The 23,905-nt window shown below is 40.7% G+C and overlaps 1 protein-coding gene and 1 long non-coding RNA gene across 2 annotated transcripts in view; both read right to left on the bottom strand.

Moving 5' to 3' along the window:
* The window catches only part of nr2c2 (nuclear receptor subfamily 2, group C, member 2), a 347,317-nt gene extending 338,884 nt beyond the window's left edge, over window positions 1-8,433 (bottom strand). Inside the window, exon 1 of the mRNA XM_041191833.1 lies at window positions 8,374-8,433. Coding sequence (XP_041047767.1) covers window positions 8,374-8,376 — 3 coding nt within the window. The 5' untranslated portion in view covers window positions 8,377-8,433. The remainder of the gene's footprint in view (window positions 1-8,373) is intronic.
* A 110-nt stretch (window positions 8,434-8,543) lies between these two features.
* Window positions 8,544-23,905, bottom strand: part of LOC121280145 — a 29,102-nt gene continuing 13,740 nt past the window's right edge. The window contains exon 3 of the long non-coding RNA XR_005943543.1: window positions 8,544-8,567. This is a non-coding gene — a long non-coding RNA (uncharacterized LOC121280145). The remainder of the gene's footprint in view (window positions 8,568-23,905) is intronic.

Raw genomic sequence — 23,905 nt, forward strand, 5'->3', positions numbered from 1 at the left:
GTCAAGCTTCTTGAATGTCGTGGGAGCTGCACTTCTCCAGGCAAGTGGGGAGTATTCTATCACAGTCCTGAGGTGTGCCTTGTAGATAGTGGACAGGCTTTGGGGAGTCAGGAGGTGAGTTACTCGTCACACGATTCCTGGCTTCTGGCCTGCTGTTGTAGCCACAGTATTTATATGGCTAGTGTAGTTCAGTTTCTGGTCAATTGTAACCCCCCAGGATGTTGATAGTGGGGGATTCAGTGATGGTGATGCCACAGAACATTAGGAAAGACAGGGAAGGAAGAAAAGGATGTGGGGTGCCAGTACTAATTAAGAAAGATACTGTAGTGTTGGAAAAAATGGATGTCCATGAGGAGGCGAGGGCAGAATCATTTGGTTGCAGTTGAGAAACAAGGAAGGTATGATCATGCTACTGGGGTATTCAAATAGTGAGAGAGAGAGATAGAGGAACAAATCTGCAGGGAAATCACAAAGGAATGCAATAACTATGATATTAAGTGACATTAATTACCCAAATATCAATTAGAAACTTTCAAGTAAAGGCAAACCAGGGGGAGGAACTTCCTTCACTAGGAAGTTCTCTGCCAACAAAGAAAGAGGCATTGCTGAATCTGGTGCCAGGCAATGAGGGGAGCCAAGTGATCCAACTTTGATAAGGGTGATCATTACATCATAAAGGTTTAGATTAGTACTGGAGAAAAGCAAGAACCAAATCTAACTTCAAAATTGGAGAAGACTAATTTCAGTAGGATGAGAGGGGATCTAGCCAAGGCGAAATGGATCTAAAGACTGACAGAAAAATTCATAACTGAACAATATGTGATATTTAAAGGAAGAGATCTTCCAGGTAAATCCCAACAAGTGCGAAAGATAAAGCGATCAAAGTCAGGGCTCCTTGCATGACGAAGGAGATAGAGAATATGATGAAACCAAAAAAAAAAGGGGGTGTATGATGGACGTCAGGTAAATTCTTCAATCAAGAACTCAGATAATATGACAAACTTGGATGGAAGGTGAAGAAGAAAATAAGTCTGGCTAAAAGAGAATATGAGAACAGAATGGCAGTTAATATTAAAGGAAACCCATAAATCTTCTACCAGCATGCAAACAGTGAGTGGGCAGTAAGAGGGGGTTAGGTCCCATTCAGGACAAAGAGGGCAATAAATGCTTAGCAGTGTAGGCCAAATTTAGAATACTTAGTTAGTACTTAGTATCGGTCTTTACTAACAAAGAGGATGCTGACAAAATATCGGTAGAAGCGGAGATGGTAGAGGTAATGAATGGAGTAGAAATTGATAGGCAGGATGTACTGAAAAGGCCATCTCTACTTAGAATGCATATATCACTGGATCTGGATGGCTTGCATCCCAGGTTGCTAAACCAAGTGAGGATATATATAATGGAAGTGCTCTTCCTTAGATACAGGGGAGGCGCCAGAGGATTGCAGAGTCGCAAACATAACATCCTTATTTAAGAGAGTGTGTAAGGACATTACCGTTAACTACAGGCTGGACAGTTTAACATCAGTGGTAAGTAAGGTTTTAGAAATAATAAGCATGAAAATAATCAACAGATATTTGGGGAGGTTTGAGTTAATTAAGGAGAGCCAGTACGGATTTGTAAAAGGCAAATCGTGCTTAACTAATCTAATTGAATTTTTTGATGAAATTACAGAGCAGGTTAATGAAGGGAATGTAGTTGATGTTGTCTATATGGATCTTGAGAAAGATTTTGACAAAGGTACCATGTAAAGGGCTAATTAACATAATTGAGGCTCATGGTTTAGGGAGATCAATGTCATCTTCGATAAAACAATTGGCTTGGGGCAGAAAACAGTGAGTCATGGTAACTGAGTCAGACTGGAGAGTGGTAGACAGTAATGTTCCCCAAGGGTCAGTGCTAGGATCACTGCATTCTTTATATATATTAAATGACTTAAACTTTGGAACACAGAGTGAGATTCCAAAATTTATCAATGTTACCAAGCTTGGAGGCAAGACAAAATAGTGAGGGTGATACTAATTGGCTAGCAGAATTTGCAACATGTGGCAGATGGAATTTAATACAGAGAAGTGTGAAGTGATGCATTTTGGCAAAAAGGGAGGGAGAGGCAATATAGGCTTAATAGGACATTTCTAAAGAGTTTGCAGGACAGAGAGACCTGAGGGTTCATGTGCATAGATCTCTGAAGGTGGCAGGACATACTGGGATTGTAATTAGCAAAGCATACCAGCTTCAGAGAGGCATCGAGTAAACAAGCTGGGATGTTATGCTGAACTTTTATAAAGCTCTGATTACGCCACAACTAGAGTATTGAGTCATGTTCCGGTCAACACGCTTCACGAATGGTGTAAAGACCTTTAGAGATTTATCAGGGATGGGGGATTCCAGCTACAAGGTTAGGTTGGAGAAACTGGGATTGCTCTCCTTGGAGCAAAGGAGACGAAGTGGAGATTTGATAGAGGTGTGCAAGATTATGACAGGTTTAGATAAAGAAAACAAAGGAAAATTGATTTACATTAGCTAATGGTACAAGGATGAGGGAACATAGATTTAAGGCTTTCGGCAACAGACACAAGAGAGGATGTGGGAAAGGACTTTTTTTTTTAAACATAGTTAGTGGTAATGCTCTGGACTTCAATGTCTATAAAGGTGGTGAAAGCGAATGCAAGAAATGATTTCAAAAGGAAACTGCATGGGCATTTGAAGGGAATAAACTTAGGGGGCTACAGGGATAGAGCGGGAGAATAGGACCGACTGGATTGCTCTACAGAAAGAGCCTCATGGATTCAACGGGCCAAATGGTCTCCTTTTGTACTTCAACAACTCTATGACTCTAAAGAGGAAAGTTGCCTAGGTATGTCTTGTCCAAAAAAAGCAGAATGAATCCAATCTAGCCACAATTTGTCAGTCTACTGTCAATCTTCAGCAAAGTGATAGATTGGGTCAAACTTTGTAATTCACCAATATTCTGGTCAGTTTAATAGACCACTGAGCTCCTGACCTCATTACAGCCTTGGCCTACACACAGACAAAAAAGCTGAATTCCAGAGGTGAGGCGACTCGACCCTTTACATGAAGGCATCATTTGACCAAAAGGTACATCAAGCAGTCCCAGTAAAACTGAAATCAAAGGGGATCAGAGAGAGAACTCTCCACTGATTGGAGTCATACTGAGCCCATAGGGGGAAGATGGTTGTGATTGTTGGAGGCCAATCAACTCAGTCCCAGGACATTGCTACCAGAGTTCCTCAGGGTAGTATCCTGGGTCCAACCATCTTCAGCTTCTTCCTTTTATTAAATATCAGAGGTGGGGAAGTTCACTGATGATTGCACAATATTCAGCATCATTTGCAACTTCTCAGACTATGAAGCAGTCCATGCTGCATGCAGAAAGATCTGGACAACATTTAAGCTCAAGTTGATAAGTAGCAAATAACATTTGCACTGGCCAGGTGCCAACCAATGACCATCTCCAACAAGCAAAGTCCAACAACCTCACCTTGATATTCAACAGCATTACCATCGCCGAATCCTCCATCATCAATATCCTAGGCTACCATTGACCAGAAACTGAACTGGACCAGCCATATTAATATTTGCGGCTACAAAAGCAAGTTAGAGGTTGGATATTCTGCTGCAAATAACTCACCTCCTGACTCCCCAGATCTTCCACCTTCTACAATGAGCAAGTGAGGAGTGTGATGGAATACTCCCCACTTGCTTGATGAGTGCAGCTCCAACAACACTCAAGAAGCTTGACACCATCCAGGACAAAGCAGCCCACTTGATCAACACCCTACCCACGACCTTCAGTATCCACTCCCTCCACCAGCAGTGCATAGTGACTGCAGTGCGTACAATCTAACTGCATCAACTCACCAAGGCTCCTTCAATAGCATCTTTGAAAACTGTGACCTTTGCTGCGTAGAAGGACAAGGGCTGCAGACCAAGGGAACACCACCACCTGCATGTTCCCCTCCAAGTCACACAATATTCTAACTTGGAAATAAATTGCCCTTTCTTCATTGTCTCTGGGGCAAAACCCTTCCTAACAGCACTGTGTGTGTACCTACATCAGATGGACTGCAGCAGTTCAGGAAGGCAGTTCATCGCCATCTTCTCAAGGGAAAATTAAGGATGGGCAATAAATGGTGGCATTGAGAGTGATGCCTGCATCCCATGAACAATTTTTTTTAAATCACACAGGTGATACTGCATGAGCAGAAACTCCACAATACTCGGGTGATACAGCACCACCAGGTCTTCAGTTGTTTGGAGAAAATTTCACAGAAAACATCTGCAGTATTCATCAGTAGAGTTCCATGCACTAAATGCACCATGTGATGCTGGTGAAGGTGCAGTCTGTTCTGGTGGAGTGTTTTACTCATCAATCGTATTGCTGGAGATGCTACAGACAAGTAAGAAACTGTTCCATAAACAAATTCAGAAGTAGTACATTTAAATTTGCATTTAACCGTGCATTGTATTAAACATAACATCCAGATACTCAAAATAAAAACAGGGTCGTTAAATAAAATTCCCACAGCTGAGCAGTTGGGATACCATAATATTAGTGTCTATGTTTCTGGGTTCCTGCTGGAAACAAGTGCAGACATCGGGGGAGGGCAGGACCGGGCTAGGCTATGAATCTCCCATGGTCAAACAAAGTGCCAGAAATCACCATGTGGACTCACACATGAAGAATGGTCAGTTGGGTGAACTGTTGGAGAGTGACTGGCTCAGCGTAACTGAATTCACTAAGTCAGGAAAGGAGGGAGAGGTGAGAAAAGTGGAACAAAATGGAGTCTGGGAAAACTTCAAATTGTTTTAAATTCCCACTGAAATGCTGAGAGTTTTTTTAAACTGTTATTTAGGTTGATGAAAAGCTACAATAAGACAATTTACTACAATCTTTGTTCAATCAGTTGACTGCTGCAGTAAAATGAAGCATCCTGCTAGATTAACATCTCATGTAATTTCAGCTGTCAGGCACCTCTGAAATTAGTTGACAGGATACTCTACAGCAATAAAAACATTTTTATATTTTCTGTAAGGTACATGGACACACATTGGCACAGTAAATATTGTAGCCTGTGACCTTTACCCACATCTGTCTCACTGTTTGCTTCACGGCCTGCATGTTCTGACAGCCACCTTTATTATATCTGTGTTACTAGAAGCTTCCTATTGATACTATACAGAGGTTACTCACAGTATCAAATCCTTCTTGCAACTTTCACATTTATCCTGCAGCTGCTTCCTGACGATGATATGAAAATCTGTTTGCTGATCAGTGATCTAAGTATTTAAAAACCTTCTTCTGACTCTTCAGATGTATAAATTCACTAAACAGGCAGGAATGTCAAATATGCCCTCGGTGATCCTGCTCCTGTGAAGGTCAAGTACACTCTCACATATGGTTACCAAGGTAGCAAAATTGACAATTCCTGCTGTTTTGCCAGCTGCTGAAGCAATTTACCTATTTACTGGATTCATTCCACTTGAGACCATTGCAGGGATCACATTGCTACCTTTTGGAAGTGTGTTGAGTAGAAAAGGAGTTTGATTGCAGACCAAACTTGCTTAATGACGTCAATTTGCTATTTATCTTAATACAAATACATTATTATCCAAAGATCCTTGTACACCACAGCAGAAGTCCCCATGAGAAAAAAATGCTCTTTTAAAAACAATTGGCTTCTGTGAATGAAATACATGCTGATTTGAGGTAGAGCAATAGGATGTAAGAATCGCATAATAATTAGAAAACAATAACAGCAGAAAAAATACCTAATTAACATTAAGATGAAAACAGAATCCATATACACTGGGATAAGTGGTCAGAAGAGATTGATCATCTTAAGAGGGGCATTCTATAGATCATCGCATAGTAAAATGGTGGGAGTACAGATGTAACGAGGCCTAAATGTGGCAAGATGCGAGTCCAAACTTGGGAATTTGCTGCAGGCAAGAATCCCTCTGGTAAATTTTTCTCAAACTATAATCTAGATTAGCAGTCAGACTCTGATTTAGAACTTTAAAATTGCATGTTAGTTAAGGAGCCTAACAAAATCTGCCCAGCAATGGCAGTTAACTGTCATTCAACTGAAAGTGAATTGGTGTTAATCACTGTAGCAGGAAGCTAGCTTAGCAGTTGCTGCTTGGGTGTGAGTCATCAACAGTCTTAAAAGTACAAAGCAGATTTTTCTGCCACAGTGTACTGTGAGGTCTGAGTGTGACAAGGTACGATAACTGAGTTGGGAATTTGATGCAGGTAGGAATTCAGGAAGGGGGTCCTGCTTTTTATATATTTGTTTCAGCCTCCAGAAGCTGGTGAGTGTTTAAGGCTTTAATTAAGTGAGCAGGGAGGTGATTGGTGAGCTTTTAAGATGTTATTCCCCTAAATTCAGGCAGTATCTTAAACCAGTATTGGGGAGATGTAAGTAGTGCAACAAATTTATAACTGAACTGTTTGAACTACTTGGTACAACTACAGACAACAGTTAAGTGCTATTTCCAAACTTGAAACTTAATTAGTTAAATTAAACACAGAAGAGATGACAGGGCAGGTGATGTGTTGCAGCTATAGCACATGAGGGCTAGTGGGCACCAGTGTGATCCACAGCCACCACATCAGCAGTAGGGGTCTGCAGCTCAAGGAATCTCGGCTCAAAGTTGATGAGCTGGAGTCCAAGTTTCAACACTTCAATGCATCAGGGAGGGGTAAGGTTACCTGGGCACTTTGTTCCAGGAGGCAGTGACACCCCTTAGGCTGAGTACATCAGATTGGATCTGTGGTCAGGGACAGGGTGTGACTCAGAGGCAGGAATGAGGGTGCAGAAGGTAGCAATGGAGGATCTTCAGCCCTTGAAATAGTCCAACAGGTTTGAGGATTTTGCAACTCATGTGGACAAGAGTAGGTGCTACAGGGAGGAAATTAACAACAGCACTGTGGTGCAGGTAGCCATTCAAGTGGGGAGTAAACAAGAATGTAGCCGTAATAAGGAGATGGTATAGTTGGCTGCAGAGAACAATATCTATTCTGATAACTATGTAAGTTCCAAAAGCTGTATTGCCTGCTCGGTGCCAGGGTTAAGGACATTTCTTCAGGGCTGGAAAGGAACTTGGAATGGGAGGGAAGTTGTTGTGGTCCATGTATGTAGGAATAAGAAAAAGGTGCTGGTTAAAGAGTCTGAAGAACTAGGACTAAATTAAAAAGCAATAATAATCCATAATAAAGTAATAATCCATGGATTACCACCTGAGCCACAAGCAAATTGGCATAGGCTAAATAAGATAAGACAGTTGAATGTGTGGCTGAAAGACTGATGTGGGAGAAATGGGTTTTCTTTCCTGGGGCACTGGTACCAGTACTGGGGAAAGAGAGAGCTGTACCTCTGATACGGCCTTCACCTGAACTGCCCTAGGACCAGTGCACTGGCAAATCATATGTCTAAGGCTGTTGAGAGGACCTTAAACTATATTTTAGGTCGGGTTGGGTTGGGTTGGTTGTTGGGGGGGTGGGGTGGGAATGGAAGCAGGGTTCACCTGCAGGGAGATTTGGAAAGTTAAAGAGAAAGGACAAGGCAATAGTGCAGGGTAGCAACATGGATAATGTTAACCAGAGAGTGTGACTGGAAGGGACAGAGCATACAAACATAAGAATGCGCCAGCAAACAGGGTCAGAATAGGAAGAAATGGTAAAAAAAATAAAGATAGAATTAAAGGCTCTTTATCTGAAAAATTCATAACAAGGTGGAAGCATTGATAGCACAAATAGAAATCTATGAGTATGATATGGTAGCCAACACAGGGAAGTTGTTGCAACATAACCAAAACTTGGACATGAATACACAATGGTATCTGACACTTTGGAAGGACAGGAGGAAAAGAAAAGGAGATGGGTAGCTCTGTTAATCAAGGATGAGATCAATACAGTAGTGAGAAATGATCTTGGTTCAGAGAATCAAAATATATAATCAGTTCAGCTGGAGATGAGAAATAGTAAAGGAAAGAAGTCATTGATAAGAGTGGCTTATAGACCCCATGACAGTAGCTACATTGTAGGACAGAATGTAAATAAAGAAACAAGCAAGTCGGAGGCTAGAAGTCCTGCGGCAAGTAACTCACCTCCTGACTCCCCAAAGCCTGTCTGCCATCTAAAAGGCATAAGTCAGGGGTCTGTATCCCCACTTCCCTGGATGAGTGCAGCTCCCACAACATTCAAGAAGCTTGACACCATCCAGGACAAAGCAGCCCACTTGATTGGCACCACATCCACAAACATCCACTCCCTCCACCACCAACACACAGAAGCAGCAGTGTGTACCATCTACAAGATGCACTGTAGGAATTCACCAAGTCACTCACCATCCTGACTTGGAAATATATTACCGCTCCTTCACTGTCGCTGGGTCAAAATCCTGGAACTCCCTTCCTAACAGCAGTATGTGTGTACCTACACCACATGGACTGCAGTGGTTCAAGAAGGCAGCTCACCACCACCTTCTCAAGGGCACGAGGGATAGGCAATAAATGTTGGCCCAGCCAGCGAAGCTCACATCCTGTGAATGAATATAAAAAAAAAGAAATAAAATAATGGAGGCTTGTAAGAAAGATACCGCAATAACCATAGAGATTTTAATCTTCATAGATTGGATGGATAAAATTGGCAAAAGTAGCCTGGAGGATGAGTTAATAGAGTATATTTGGGACAGTTTCTTAGAACAATAAGTTCTGGAACCAACCAGGAAACAGACTATGGTAATGTGTAATGAGACAAGATTAATTAACAAAGAATCCTCATAGTAAAGAATCCACGGAAAGAGTGATCATAACTTGATGGAATTTCACATTCAGTTTGAGAGAGAGAAATTTGGGTCTGAAACTAATGTCTTAAACTTAAATGAAGGTATAAAGACAGAGTTGGCTCCGGTGGAATGGGAAAATGCGTTAAAAGGTAAGGACAGTAGAAAAGCACTGGAAGACATTGAAAGAGATATTTTACAACTCTCAACAAAATATGTTGTTACACTGAGAAAGAACGACGCAGCGAGAAGGATGCATCATCCATGGCAAACCAAAGAAGTTAAGGGTGATTTCAAATTGAAAGAAAAGATGTGCAATACTGCAGGCTTAGTGGTAGTCCAGAAGAATGGGAAAATTGTAGCAATCAGCAAAAGATAAAAAAAGGGAGAAATATAAAAACAGGCAGTAAAAGCTTCTACAAGTATATAAAAAGGAAGAGAGCAGCTAAAGTAAACATTGGTCCCTTGGAAGATGAGACTGGGGAATTAATGATTGGAAACAACAAAATGGCAGACACTTTAAACATATATTTTGTATCTGTCCTCATTGTAGAAGACACAGAAAGCATCCCAAGCAAAATGAAGAAGTTAAAGGAAGAGCGGAACTTGGTTTTATGAAGAGTCTGTTAAGGACATAAATAGGAAGAATAGAAAAGCAGAATATTATTTAATAGAGAGAGACTGCAAAATGCTGTGGTAGAGGGAACTGGATGATCTTGCATATGAATCACAAGAAGTCGACATGCAGGTACAGCAAGTGATTAGGAAGGCAAATGGAATCTCGCCGTTTATTGCAAGGGGGATGGAGTATAAAAATAGGGAAGTCTTGTTACACGTGTACAGGGCACTGGAGAGACTGCACCTGGAGTACTGTGTACAGTTTTGGTTTCCTTACTTAAAGAGGGATATACCGGCATTGGAAGCATATCAGAGAATGTTCACCTAGGCTGATTCCTGGGATGAAAGGAATTATGAGGAAAGATTAAGCAAGTTGGACTTATACTCACTGAAGTTTAGAAGAACGATAGGTGATCTTATTGAAACATATAGAGATTGAGGGGGTTTAACAGGGTAATTGCTCTGAGGATGTTTCCTCTCATGGAGGAATGTAGAACTAGGGGGGCACAGTTTCAAAGTAAGGGGTCTCCCATTTAAGATGGAGATGAGGAGAAATTTCTTCTCTCGGAGGATCGTTAGTCTTTGGGATTCTCTTCCACAGAGAGCAGTGGATCATTCAATACATTCAGAGCTAAGTTAGACTGATTTTTGATCAACAAGGGAGACAAGGGTTATGGGGGAGAGGCAGTCGCTAAGCCCACAATCAGGTCAGCCATGATCTTATTGAATGTCAGAGCAGGATCGATGGGCCAAGTGGACTACTCTTGCTCCTTATTCTTATGATCTACTAAAATAGGAAGTGGAGGAAAAAATGTAAGCAAATCTATGAAATGAGGAAAAGACAGAATAATAATCATGGAAGATTATAACTACCCCTAAGTAAACTGGTGCAAAGAGGCAGGTAAAGAGGAAAAGGAAGTGGATTTTTACAGTGAGGGCCGGACCCTTTTCTTAGCCACTAAGTAAGAAGCCCAACAAGAGAAGCATCATTGAAGGAAGATGCTGTGGTTGGAAACCAACCAACTCAGTCCGAGGACATTGCTGCATGAGTTCCTCAGGGTCGTGTTCTAGGCCAAACTATCATTAGCTGTTTCATTACTTATCCTTCCTTCCATCATAAGATCAGAAGTGGGGATGTTTGCTGATGATTGCACAGTGTTCAGTACCATTCGGGACTCCACAGATACTGAAGTCATCCATGTCCATATATAGCAAGACCTGAACATTAGTCTTGGGCTGATAAATGGCAAGTAATATTCACATCACACAAGTGCCAGACAATGACCATATCCAACAAGAATCTAACCATCTTCCCTTGACATTCGATGGCATTACCATCACTGAATCCCCAATTATCAGCATCCTGGAGGTCACCATTGACTAAAAGCTTTACTGTGGCTACAAGAGCAGAACAGAGACTGAGAACTCTGCGGCAAGTAATTCACCCCCTGATTTCCCTAGTTGCCAGGATCAATGCAGCTCCAAAATTCAAGAAGCTTGACAACATCCAGGACAAAGCAACTGGCTTAATTGGCACCCAATTCGCCACATTAACCATTCATTTCCTCCTCCACCTACGACAAACAGTATGCATGATCTACAAGATCACAGGAGCAACTTGCAAAAGTTCCTTTGACAATTCCTTCCAAACCCTCGACATTAACCAGCTAGAAGAACAAGAGAAGTTGGTGCATGGAAACACCACCACCTGCAAGTTTTTATCCAAGCCACACATCATCCCGACTTAGGAATATATCACCATTCCTTCACTGTCACTGAGAAAATCCCAAATTCTCTCCCTACCAGCACTGTAGGAATACTTAAACGACAAGGACTAAGGCAAGAGGGCAATTCATTAACAACTTTGTAACTTCTTCAAAAAATTACAATTAGATTTTGGAACCAACCATTTCATGAAGCCAAGTTGGGCATCCTTAACTTCTCTTTATTCAAAGTTTCATATATTGCATCAGAATTCAAAATACATGGGGGCAGCAAGCAAATTTGCCCTCAGAAGGCTCCAAAACCCCCAGGAAAGCTCAATTGCGGGGGAGGCTACTGAGAGGAAAGCTGTCCCTGTACCTGGAAATGACAGAATTGGCGAGCAGCTGCTCTTCCAATCACAGGTTGTTTCTTTCCCATGCTTGCTGCTGCTAGGCTTACTACTAAGTCTGTCAACAGTGAAGATGGGAGAGAAACAGTGTGTGATTGGAGGAGCAGTGTGCAGAGGGGAAGCGAGTGGCAGCACATCAGCTTGAGCACCTGAGCAGCGACGGTGAGAGAGGCTGTGAAGTGATGCGGGGGAGGGGGTGGGGAAAAGAGGCTGCCCATCTTCCTCACTTGCTCCAGACCAAATGAGCAGCTGGTACAACATTGCCTGCTCATCACTGCTGGCAAGTATGCAGAGTGAACCTCTAGCCCACGCAAGAGGCACCAGACACAGACAACCAAAGGTCTGGGGCCTGCCACCCTGTGAGCAATCCAGCTGGTCTCTGCACATCAGGCTCAAACGAGAGAGAAGAGGTGCAGCGGGGGGAGCTGCATGGGGGTTGGGGAGTCAGGGAAGAGGAGCTGCGAAGGTGAGAGGTAAGTTTTCAACTTGTCAACTAAGGAATACTCAGCTAACTGGGAGCCAGGAAAACTTGATGTCACTTGCTAATGAATTCCTTGCAAATAAATGTGTAGTCTAACTTAAGGCTGCATAAGTTCAAGAGCTGCTGTATGAGGAAAAAAGGGAGCAGATGCTATCATTACTAATTGTGTTAATTGGATAATTTAATATTAAACAGTTTATTTACAGTGATTTACAGTGAGAGAAAAACAGCGTGGTCATTTACAGGGTGAGAGAGAAACAGCGTAGTCATTTACAGCGACAGAGTGAGAGAAACAGCGGGATCATTTACTATAGACAGTATGAGAGAAACAGCAGGGGTATTTACAGCAAGAGAGTGAGAGAGAAGCAGCGGGGTCATTTACAGCAAGAGTGCGAGAGAAACAGCGGGGTTGTTTACAGGGTGAGAGTGAGAGAGAAGCAGCGTGGTCATTTACAGGGAGTGAGTGTGAGAGGAACTAGGCCTTTAACAGTGATAGAAGAGTGTGAGAACATTACAGAGCGTGAGAGGGAAAAGTGCATGGAGAGCAGCTGATTGGTGAGTGGGACTGGTGAGTATTTCTAGTCTTTAAAGTAAAAGTAAGGTCTTTAGTTTCTGTTTAGATCCCTAGTCTTTTTATCTCTTTTTCTTAAAGATAGTTTAAGTATAAAATCGATACTGGTGCGTATAAAAAATAAATTATAATAAAGTGTAAAGAGTTGGGATACTAGAGTAATGAATTAATAAAGTGAATAAAATATGATAGTGATGGCAGGACGGGTGATGTGTTGCTGCTGCAGCAAGCGGGAGCTGCTGGACACCAAGGTGATCCAGAGCGAAAACATATGTACCAAGTGTTTGCAGCTCGAGAAAATTTGGATTTGAGTTAAGGAGCTGGAGTCCGAACTGCAGACATTGAGCCACATCAGGGAGGGGGAAAGCTTTCTGGACACTTTGCTCCAGGAGGAGGGCACACCCTTCAGATTAGGTAATTCAAATTTGTTCTGTGATCAGGGACAGGAGGGTATGACTGCAGTGAAGCAGATTTGGGGACCCAGCGGGTAGTGGTCAAGGAGCCTCGGCCCCTGCAACTGTCTAACAGTTACAAGATTCTTGCAAACTATGCGGATGAGAGCGGACACTGCAGGGAGGAGGAGTGAACTGATCACGGAACTGTGGTACAGGGAGACATTCAAGTGGGGGGAGGAAATAGGAACGTAGTAGTGGTAGGGGACAGTATAATTAGAGGGATAGAAACCGTTCTCTGCAGCCGTGAGTGTGAGTCCCGAAGGCTGTGTTGCCTGCCCAGTGCCAGGATTAAGGATGTCTCCTCAGGGCTGGAGAAGAACCTGGAGTGGGAGGGGAGGGATCCAGTTGTCATCGTCCATGTTGGTACCAACAACATTGATAGGAATAGAAAGGAGGTTCTGCTGAAAGAATTTGAACAGTTAGGAGCTAAATTAAAAAGCAGAATCTCCAAGGTAATAATCTTGGGATTGCTACCTGAGCCATGGGCAAACTGGCATAGGGTAAATAAAGTCAAGGAGTTAAATGTGTGGCTCAGAGATTGGCGTGGGAGGAATGGGTTTCAGTTCATGGGGCTCTGGCACCAGCACTGGGGTAGAAGGGAGCTGTTCCAGTGGGACAGGCTTCACTCCAACCGTGCTGGGGCTACGGAACAGTCTCAAAACAGAAGTCCTCATGACTGTGAAGTCTCTGCAACTGCCAATAAACCTGATGATAAACTAATAAGAGAGGCAAAACAAAAGGAAATAGACAGCTGGAGAGAATTTGGAGTTTATTCTGATGTACCAGATAGGCGTAAGCCAGCCTGACATATAGATGGATTTGTACCATATCGAGAAAGTCCTCCAGATGTGACTTATAAAGCTAAAGTGGGCTAGTTGCTTGAGGTTTTGAGGTGATGAGTAGACTCTCCCACAGGGGAAAAAGTAATGCTGAAAACCTTTTTAACTCTTTGACCAAATATCTGTGGGAATGCATCTCAGATAACATAAAAGCTGCATTTCCGCAAGGTGAAAAATCTTGAGAGAGAATTGTTTCTGAAACCGCGCAAAGATGAAAGCAATGCAAATGGGAAACGATGCAAACTAAATTTATGTGCCTGTGATCAGAATGATGCTTCACAGGTGTGGTTATTTTCAGTGAGATCCGTTTTGCTGAAAATAGGCTCTGTTCAACTAAAATCGGATCCCACAATGTTTTATTAGTATTGAAAAGTGAAATATTCAGGCATCTTCATGATGCATGTTGATGATTTCATATGGGGTGGTTCTGTGGAATTTGAGAAATGTATTATTAAAAAGATTAAAGAGAAATTTTAAGATTGGGTGTCAATATATTGGTTTAGACATTAAGCAGAGTGGGTCTGGAATAACTTTAAATCAGCAATCCTATTTAGAAAGTGTTACTCCCATCCCGGTGAATCATGCTCGGTCATCACAAAGAGTATGTTACATTGAAAGAAGAAACAGAGCAGTTGCACAGCTTGATTGAATTAGTTCTGCATTCAGACAGAACTGGATGCTAGTTTTGACATATTGGAATTAAGTGTTATGATGAAACACCCTAAAGTCAAGGATGTTTTAAAGGCAAAATAAAACATTAAACAAATTAAATATGGAGAAATGCATGCTTAAGTTTCCATCCCTGGGTGACCCAAAGCACATGAAGTTAGTCATTTTAGTGATGCTTCACATGCCTATCATCTGGATGGCTTTTCTAGTGCAGCTGATTTCATAATATTTTTGATGGATGAAAATAAGAAATGTTGTCCTTTAGCCTGGGAAGGGGAGAAAATCAAAGGGTTGTTATGAGTACTTCATGTGCGGAAATACTGGTTCTCACAGAAGCAATCAATATGGAATTCTATTTGTCAAATATGTTAAAGCAAATTCTATACAAGGGCATACTGAAGATAGTTTGCCATTGAATGTTACATAGATAATCATTCCTTGTAGAACAGCTCTACAAAAAGTATAAGTGATTAAATATTAAGGATTGACCTTGCTGACTTGGTAAAAATGTTGGAGAAAAAGGAAATCTCTCAGATGAAACGGATTGATGCAAGTCATCAGTTATCTGATTAATCACACAAAGAATGCTTGTGCTGAGAAATTGTTGGGAGCCCTTGTCATGAAGCTATTAATGGATATAATATTATTGGAAAATATTTTTCTTATAAAATAGAGATTTAGTCTGTGGGTGTGTCTTAATTGTATTAAAGACAGCTAGTCTGGGTGCTCTAATGTGTACTAGTTTTGAGATGCGAGAGAGGTAGAGGGCAATTGCATTTTTTGAATAGAGCATTCAAGAAGTCAGGTGAAATCTGGTACCTAGCTAGCAGAGACCAAGCAATATATTTATATTATTAATAAAATTGGTACAATGAAAGGGGTTTTATTGTTGGAAGAAGTGGAGCTCAAAGAGGCCAGTGATACAATGAGAATTCACATTCAATGAGGTGTGCTAGGTATTAGGATAGCAGTTTGGTGTGTGCAGAGGCAATATAATATTAAAGTAGCTGTAAGCCTACAAGTGTCTCCACAGAAACCAAAGTGTAAGGTGAAAATGCTTTGCCTGATGTCTGGTTAAGTCTATGGTTGCTGTTGCCTTAATGGGAGTTTGTTAAAAGTTTTCATAGTAGTAACTTGTGTATATATTCTACTCGATGTAACATAATCTTTGTGATGACTGAGCATGATTCACCAGGATGGGAGTAACACTTTCTAAATAGAATTGCTGATTTAAAGTTATTCCAGACCCATTCTGCTTAATGTCTAAACAGCCCCTGGTGCCTAACACCCAATCTTAAAATTTCTCTTTAATCTTTTTAATAATACATTTCTCAAATTCCACATTGAGGTTTTGCAGAGTGACTAGGTGATGAGTAGACTCTCCCGCAGGGGAAAAAGTAATGCTGAAAAACTTTTTAGCTCTTTGACCACATATTTGTGGGAATGCATCTCAGTCAACATAAAAGCTGCATTTCCATCGAAAGAAGAAGCCCCGCTTAACTTAAATTAATAAAATGTTTCACTTAGTTTAATATAAAACCTCTCGAGTGCTGGTTATGATTCCTGAATTTAGAATGCATCTTAAACATACCACTTAAAAATATAGGTTCTGGCAGTTGTTAAAAGTTTCCCTCTGGGATTTTTAAATAACTCAGCTTTACCGAAAGGCTGTCTTATAACAATTGGTGGCTCATCCATGATAAGAATAGTTCTAAATTCCTTGATTGGTTTGGAATTGGTGAATCTTAAGGTTATGAATATGAGAAGTGCTTTGAATTCAGAAGTTGGTGAGGTATTTTAGAAGTGTTGAGACTGCAAGATGGCTTTAGCAATTGACAAGACTTGTCTGGGAGTAGAAGAGATAACTCTGATTGGGTTGGAAAAAATAACAAAAGTTAACAGAGATGGCAGATAACTTAAAACTGGGGTTACCTGAGGGGGCTAAGAAATCAGATATAATTAAAAGTATAGCACAACATCTACAGTTGGAAGTGAAACCTGACACTAGTGAGTCACAGCTAGAGATAGTGAGACTTCAGTTACAAATGAATTAGAAGCAAAGGAAAGAGAAATGGTTTTTAAAAGAGTTAGACATTGTGAAGATAGAGAAGAAGGAGGAAAGGAAAAAAGAGAGAGGATTTGAACTGAAAAATGTTGGCAGTTAAAAAAGGGATGCCAGTAGGTGAGGAAGGGTTTATCTCTAGAGTAGAACCCAGTGAGGAGATGTTTAAGTTTGTACAAGCTCTTCCAAAGTTTGAGGGAAAAGATATTGAAGCATTCTTTATTTCATTTGAGAAGCTAGCTAAACAGATCAAATGGCCACAGGAAAAATGGACATTATTATTACAGTCTAAGTTGGTAGGTAGGGCACTTGAGGTATTTGCCTCCCTATCAGAATAAATGTCGGTGAATTATGACGTGATAAAAAAGGCTATTTTGAGTGCAAATGAGTTGGTTCCTAAAGCATACAGGCAGAAATTTAGGAACATGAGACAACAGCCTGGGCAAACTTATAGATAAAACAAAAAACTGCAGCTGCTGGAAAGCCAAAACAAAAACAGAATTACCTGGAAAAACTCAGCAGGTCTGGAAGCATCGGCGGAGAAGAAAAAAGTTGACATTTCAAGTCCTCATGACCCTTCAACAGAACTGAGTGAATTTAGGAGAGGGGTGAAATATAAGCTGGTTTAAGGTGGGGTGGGGTGGGGGGAGAGAAGTGTTGGGGGGGGTGTGGTTGTAGGGACAAGCAAGCAGTGATAGGAGCAGATAATCAAAAGATGTCACAGACAAAAGAACAAAGAGGTTTTGAAGGTGGTGATATTATCTAAACAAATGTGCTAATTAAGAATGGATGGCAGGACACACAAGGTACAGCTCTAGTGGGGGTGGGGTGGAATAAGACTAACCGGGCATAAAAGGTATAGATTTAAAAATAATGGAAATAGGTGGAAAAAGAAAAATCTAACTAAATTATTGGAAAAAACAAAAGGGAGGGGGAAGAAACGGAAAGGGGGTGGGGATGGAGGAGGGAGTTCAAGATCTAAAGTTGTTGAATTCAATATTCAGTCCGGAAGGCTGTAAAGTACCTAGTCAGAAGATGAGGTGCTGTTCCTCCAGTTTGCGTTGGGCTTCACTGGAACAATGCAGCAAGTCAAGGACAGACATTTGGGCAAGAGAGCAGGGTGGGGTGTTAAAATGGCAAGCGACAAGGAGGTCTGGATGATGCTTGCGGACAGACCGAAGGTGTTCTGAAGTTATAGCTGAAGTGGTGGAAAAATTGCCCATTGCAGGGGTTCAATTTATTCTAAATAATGATATAGCTGGATTGCAAATGTGGGCGATGCCTATGGTAGTCGAGCAAGCTGTAGAAGTGTTTTCAACTGAGGTGTTACAGAAGGAACATCCTGGATTGTTTCCTGATTATGTCATAATGAGGTCAAAGGCTCATAGGGAAGAACAAGACAAATAAGCTAAGCAGGCAGTTCAAAGGCAAGAAGAGGGTGTTGAAATCCAATTAGCATGCACTGATAACATTATTCAAGAGGAAGGAATACAGAACAATTCAGCTGAAGTAAAAACAAAAAAACTGTGGATGCTGGAAATCCAAAACAAAAACAGAATTACCTGGAAAAACTCAGCAGGTCTGGCAGCATCGGCGGAGAAGAAAAGAGTTGACGTTTCGAGTCCTCATGACCCTTCGACAGAACTGTCGAAGTTCTGTCAAAGGGCCGTGAGGACTCGAAACGTCAACTCTTTTCTTCTCCGCCGATGCTGCCAATTCAGCTGAAGTGTTTAACTCAAAGAGGTTAGTAGAATTACAGAAAAATGATTTACAATTAAAACAGTTATATCAGAAAGCTTATTCACAAACAGAAGGAAAATGTGTTCCATTATCTTAATATCTTAGGGAAGGTATTTTAAGGAGAAAATGGTGGTTGGATCATGTCTCAGCAAATGAAAGCTGGAAGGAGGTGCATCAGATTGTTATCCCATTAGGGTATAGAAATGATATTCTGAGGATTGCTAATGAAATTCCAATGGAGGGACATTTAGCAATTAGGAAACCGCAGGAAAAGATACAGAGGTATTTTTTTGGTCAGGATTGCATTGGGATTTGGTCAAATTCTGTAGAACCTGTTACACATGTCAAATAACAAGAAAACAACAAGCAGTGATTAAGCCAGTGCCTTTAATAACAATACCAGCATTTGAAGAATCTTTTCCCAGGATCATAATTGATTGTGTAGGACCCCTCCCTAAGACTAAAAGTGGAAATCAGTATTTGTTGACAATAATGGATGTGTTTCCTGAAGCAATACATTTAAGAAATATTAAAACTAAGGAGACTGTGGAGGAGTTAGTTAAGTTTTTTTTTAACAAGATATGGTTTACTTAAAAAATACAATCAGATCAGGGGTCAAATTTCATGTCACAGCTGTTTAAGGAAGTAATGAACAGTTTGGGGATAAAACAGTTTAAGTCAACGGCTTATCATTTGGGGTCACAAGGAGCTTTGGAAAGATGTCATCAAACTTTAAAATGTATGATAAAAGCATACTATCAGTATCATGCACAGGATTGGGATACAGGAATTCCATTTTTGTGTGCTATTAGAGATGCTCCTAATGCATCAACTGGTTTTAGCCCTTTTGAACTAGTTTATGGTCATGAGGTAAGGGGACCACTGAAATTGATTCAGGAGAAATTGGTGGATCAAAATTCAGAAACTACTCTCCTGGATTACGTATCAAATTTCAGGGAAAGACTGAACAAAGCATGTAAATTGGCTAGGGAACATTTAAAGACAGAGCAGGTGATGAAAATGAAGGCAGATAAGTAAGCCAAAATTCGCAATTTTGTTTCTGGGGAGAAAGTACTAGTTTTGTTACCAGTTCTAGGTGATTCATCAAATGCAAGATTTAGTGGACCTTACAGGATTGACAAGAAATTGAGTGAAGTAAATTATTTAATAGAAGATAGAAGAATTCTATCAGAGGAATTCATCAGAGGATGTGTCATGTAAATATGCTTAAAAAGTTATTTGACAGGGAAGAACAAAAAGAGGCATTAATGATGGTGGATGATGAGAAAGAAATTCAAGTGCAGGACTCAAATTGATTTTCACCTAATCAAATTGGATAATGAGAGGGTACTTGAAAATTTCAATGAAATATTGAGTTACCTTCCAAGCAAGTGTAAAAGTGATTTGGAAAAGCTATTGCTGTCACACAAACCTATTTGTGAGAGTAAGTTGTGAAAGACACATTTAGCTACACATGATGTATGTACAAAAATGTCATCTTCAATAAGGCAACAACCTATAGATTAAATCCGGCAAAGTTATCACAAGTACAAAAAGAAATTGATTTCATGCTTCAAAATGATATCATTGAGTCTAGTGGCAGTAACTAGAGTTCACCTATCACACTGGTACCAAAAACCGGATGGAACACAAAGGACGTGTGTGGACTATCAAAAGATGAATGTGGTGACTAAAGCGGATTCATATCCCATACCACGTTTGGATGATTACACTGAGAAAGTGGGACAATTGAAATTTATCACAAAGACTGACTTGCTAAAAAGGTTATTGGCAGGTATTACTGTCAGAGAGAGCAAAGCGGATATATCAGTTTAAAGTCATGCCATTTGAAATGAAGGATGCACCTGCGACATTTCAAAGACTGATAAACAAAGTAATTGCAGGTCTGAGTAATTGTGCGGTTTATATTGATGATCTAATCATTTTCAGTCAGATGTGGGAGAAGCATTTACAGCATCTGGAAGAATTATTTACTCTACTACAAGAAGCTAATTTGGTGATGAATTTGGCTAAAAGTGAATTTGCAAAAGCACAAGTTACGTATCTAGGCCATACCATTGGACATGCTAAGGTGGCTCCGAGAGATGCGAAAGTCAAGGCTATCATGGATTTCCCAATGCCTACAACTAAACGAGAAATTGTGAGATTTCTGGGCGTGAGTGGAGTGGGTTAGTACAAATTTGTTAGTGGAAAGTTGTACCAAATTTTAGCCAAGTGGTTGCTCCACTGACTGAACTATTAAAAAACAAGAAGTTTCAATGGACACCGGAGTGTCAGAAGCCACTTGATAGTTTGAAAACTGTATTAACTACAACACCAGTTTTGGCAGTACCCAATTATGCCAAGCAATTTAAGTTGACACAAACGACATAGGCATTGGGGCTGTACTGATATAAGAAGATGACAATGGAATTGAAAAACTGATAGGGTATTTTTCACGGAAGTTGAATGCACAACAGAGAAGATATTCAACGGTCGAAAAAGAGACTTTGGGTTTGGTGCTAGCCTTGCAGCATTTTGAAATTTATGTTCTAAACAATTCATCAGAAACAATTGCTTATACAGGCCATAATCTTTTTAAGTTTTTAGACAAATTTCAAGACAAAAGTGTAAGGCCTTTCAGATGAAGTCTAATATTACAACCATTTAATCTCCGGATTATACATATTGCTGGAAAAGAAAATCTGTTCGCAAATGCGTTATCAAAAGCTTGAACTTTAAAGGAAAATGGGATTTTTTTTTTAAACCTAGACACTGAACTGGAGTGATTTCTATTGACACCAAGGACTTGTGTCCATACATATTTATTATATACATACATACACACATACATACATATATACACACATAAACACACACATACACATGCATCTGGTATTGTATTAATGTAATAAGTATAGGAGATATTTTGAGATGGGTTATTAAAATGAAGCTATCATTTAGAATTATGACGGTTCATTTTTCCATAGGGGATCATGAAGCTATTAAGGTATATAATATTATTGGAAAATATTTTTCTTTTAAAATAGAGGTTTAGTCTGTGAGTGTGTCTTAATTGGATTAAAAAACAGCTAGTTTGGGTGCTTTGATGTGTACTAGTTTTAAGACGTAAGAGAGGTAGAGTGCATTTGCATTTTTTGAATTGAGCATTCAAGAAGTCAGGTGAAATCTGGCACCTAGCTAGCAGAGACCAAGCAATATGTTTATATTATTAATAAAATTGGTACTATGAAGGGGTTTTATTATTAGAAGAGGTGGAGCTCAAAGAGGCTAGTGAACAATGAGAATTTACATTCAATGAGCTGTGCTAGGTATAAGGATAGCAGTTTGGTGTGTGCAAGATAGAGGCAACGTAAGATCAAAGTAGCTGTCAGCCTACGATTGTCTCCACAGGAAACAATGTGAAAGGAACCTCATTTTGAATTTGTAAGCTGAAAATGTTTTGCCTGGTGTCTGGTTAAGTCTACGGGTTTCTGTTGCCTTAGTGGAGATTAATTTGGGAATTTGTTAAAAGTTATGATGGAATTAATTTGAAGCCATGTATATATTTAACTTATGCAAATTAATAAAATGTTTCATTTAGTTTAATATAAAACCTCTTGAGAACTGGTGGTCTGCTTCCTGAATTTAGAGTTGCACCTCAAACATACCACTTAAAAATATAGGTTATGACAGTTGTTTAAAGTTTCCCTCTGGGATTTTTAAATAACTCAGTTTTACCTAAAGGCTATCTCATAACAGTTCTAGAAGAGTGTCTCATAATGTAAAATAGAAAGTAAGTTTCTTTCTTCTTTGATTTTTGAAATATTGTTTGCACAAATATTGTTAATTTTTTTTAAAAGAATTGAAGGGAATCAGTCAATTGTGTTAATTGAGATTAAGTTTATACAGGTAATGGGCATTGATTGGAGGATTACTTGAGCATTTATAGAGAAATTTACAGACACAGGATGTGGGTTGTGTGAGGAGGTATAAACCCCTTCACTCTGTGAATAAATCTATTCTACGTAAAAACTGGTCCTCCTTCTTCTCTCACAAACTGGCCATCAAGATTACACATCGAACATGATGCTGAGGAACTCCTGTAGTAATGTTCTCCAGCTGAGATAATTAGACTCCAACAACCACAACCATCTTCCTTTCTGTTACGTATGACTCCAGTGGATACATCCCCCCTGATTCCCATTGACTCCAGTTTTGCTAGGACTCCTTGATGCCACACTCGGTCAAATGTTGCCTTGTCATCAAGGGAAGTCACTCTCACCTCACCTCTGAAGTTCAGCTGTTCAGTTTATGCTTGGACCAAAGCTGTAATGAGGTCTGCAGCTCAGTGCCCTTGGAAGACAAACCGAGCATTGATAAAGCAGGTTATTGCTGAACAAGTTTCCCTCTGTTTGATAGCACTGTCAATGACGCCTTCCATCACTTTACTGATTGAGAGTGGAAAGATGGGCGGTAACCAGCCAGATTGGATTTGTCCCGTTTTTGTGTGGACAGGACATGCCTGAGCAATTTTCTATATTGTCAAGTAGATGCCACTGTTGTAAATCCATCGGAAAAGCTTAGCTAGAGGTACAACTGGTTCACAAGTCTCAGAATCACAGAATGGTTACAGCACGGAAGGAGGATATTCATGTCTGTACTGGCTCTCCAAAGGAGGAGCAACTTACCCTGGCCATCTCCCCACAGCCCTGCACATTCTTTCTTTTCAGATAATAATCCAATTCCCTCTTTAGTGCTTTGATTCAATCTGCCTCCACCAGATTCTCAGGCACTGCATTCCAGATACCAACCACTCACTGCATGAAATAGTTTTTCATCATATTTCGTGTTTCTTTTGCCAATTATCTTAAATCTGTGGTCACTTGCTCTCAATTCTTCCACCAATGGGAACAGCTTTTCCTATCTACTCTGTCCAGACTCCTCATGAATTTGTATATCTCTATTAAATCTCCCCTCAACCTTCTGTTCTCCAGGGAAAACAGTCCCAACCTCCCTAATCTAACTCGGTAACTGAAGTTCCTCATTCCTGGGACCATTTTCATGAATCTTTTCTCCAATGTTTTCATATCTACCCTTAAGTGTAGCACCCAGAACAGGACACAATGGGCCAGAACTTGCGAGGAGTGGCAACTACAGTTGGATTGCCACTCCGCTCCTTTTTACTTCCCAAGTCGGGAGCTACACATTTCTGTCCTGTTCTTCTGACCTGGCCCTGGTGAGGAATATGCACCACACCTGGATTCCGAGGCCTTCCTGTACAGCATCAGGGTGAAGTGAAGCCATGGTCCCTTTTTATGGAACTAGCTGCCATAAAGCAGGTAAGTTTAAAGCCACTTTGAGAAGCCAGGGACAAGGTAAGTGTGTAAGGTAAATAGATAGGATGGGGTGGTCGGAGGATAGGATGGGGGTGGGGGTATATGGAGGTGGGGACATTCAGGGTTTTGTCAGGGGGGCTGGGGTGGGAAGGGTAGTTTGGGGGGTGGGGGGCAGGTGGGGAAGGTAGCCAGGGGTTTGAGGGTGTAG

Source organism: Carcharodon carcharias, chromosome 7 (genome assembly GCF_017639515.1).
Source record: "Carcharodon carcharias isolate sCarCar2 chromosome 7, sCarCar2.pri, whole genome shotgun sequence".
NCBI classification, from domain to species: Eukaryota; Metazoa; Chordata; class Chondrichthyes; order Lamniformes; family Lamnidae; genus Carcharodon; species Carcharodon carcharias.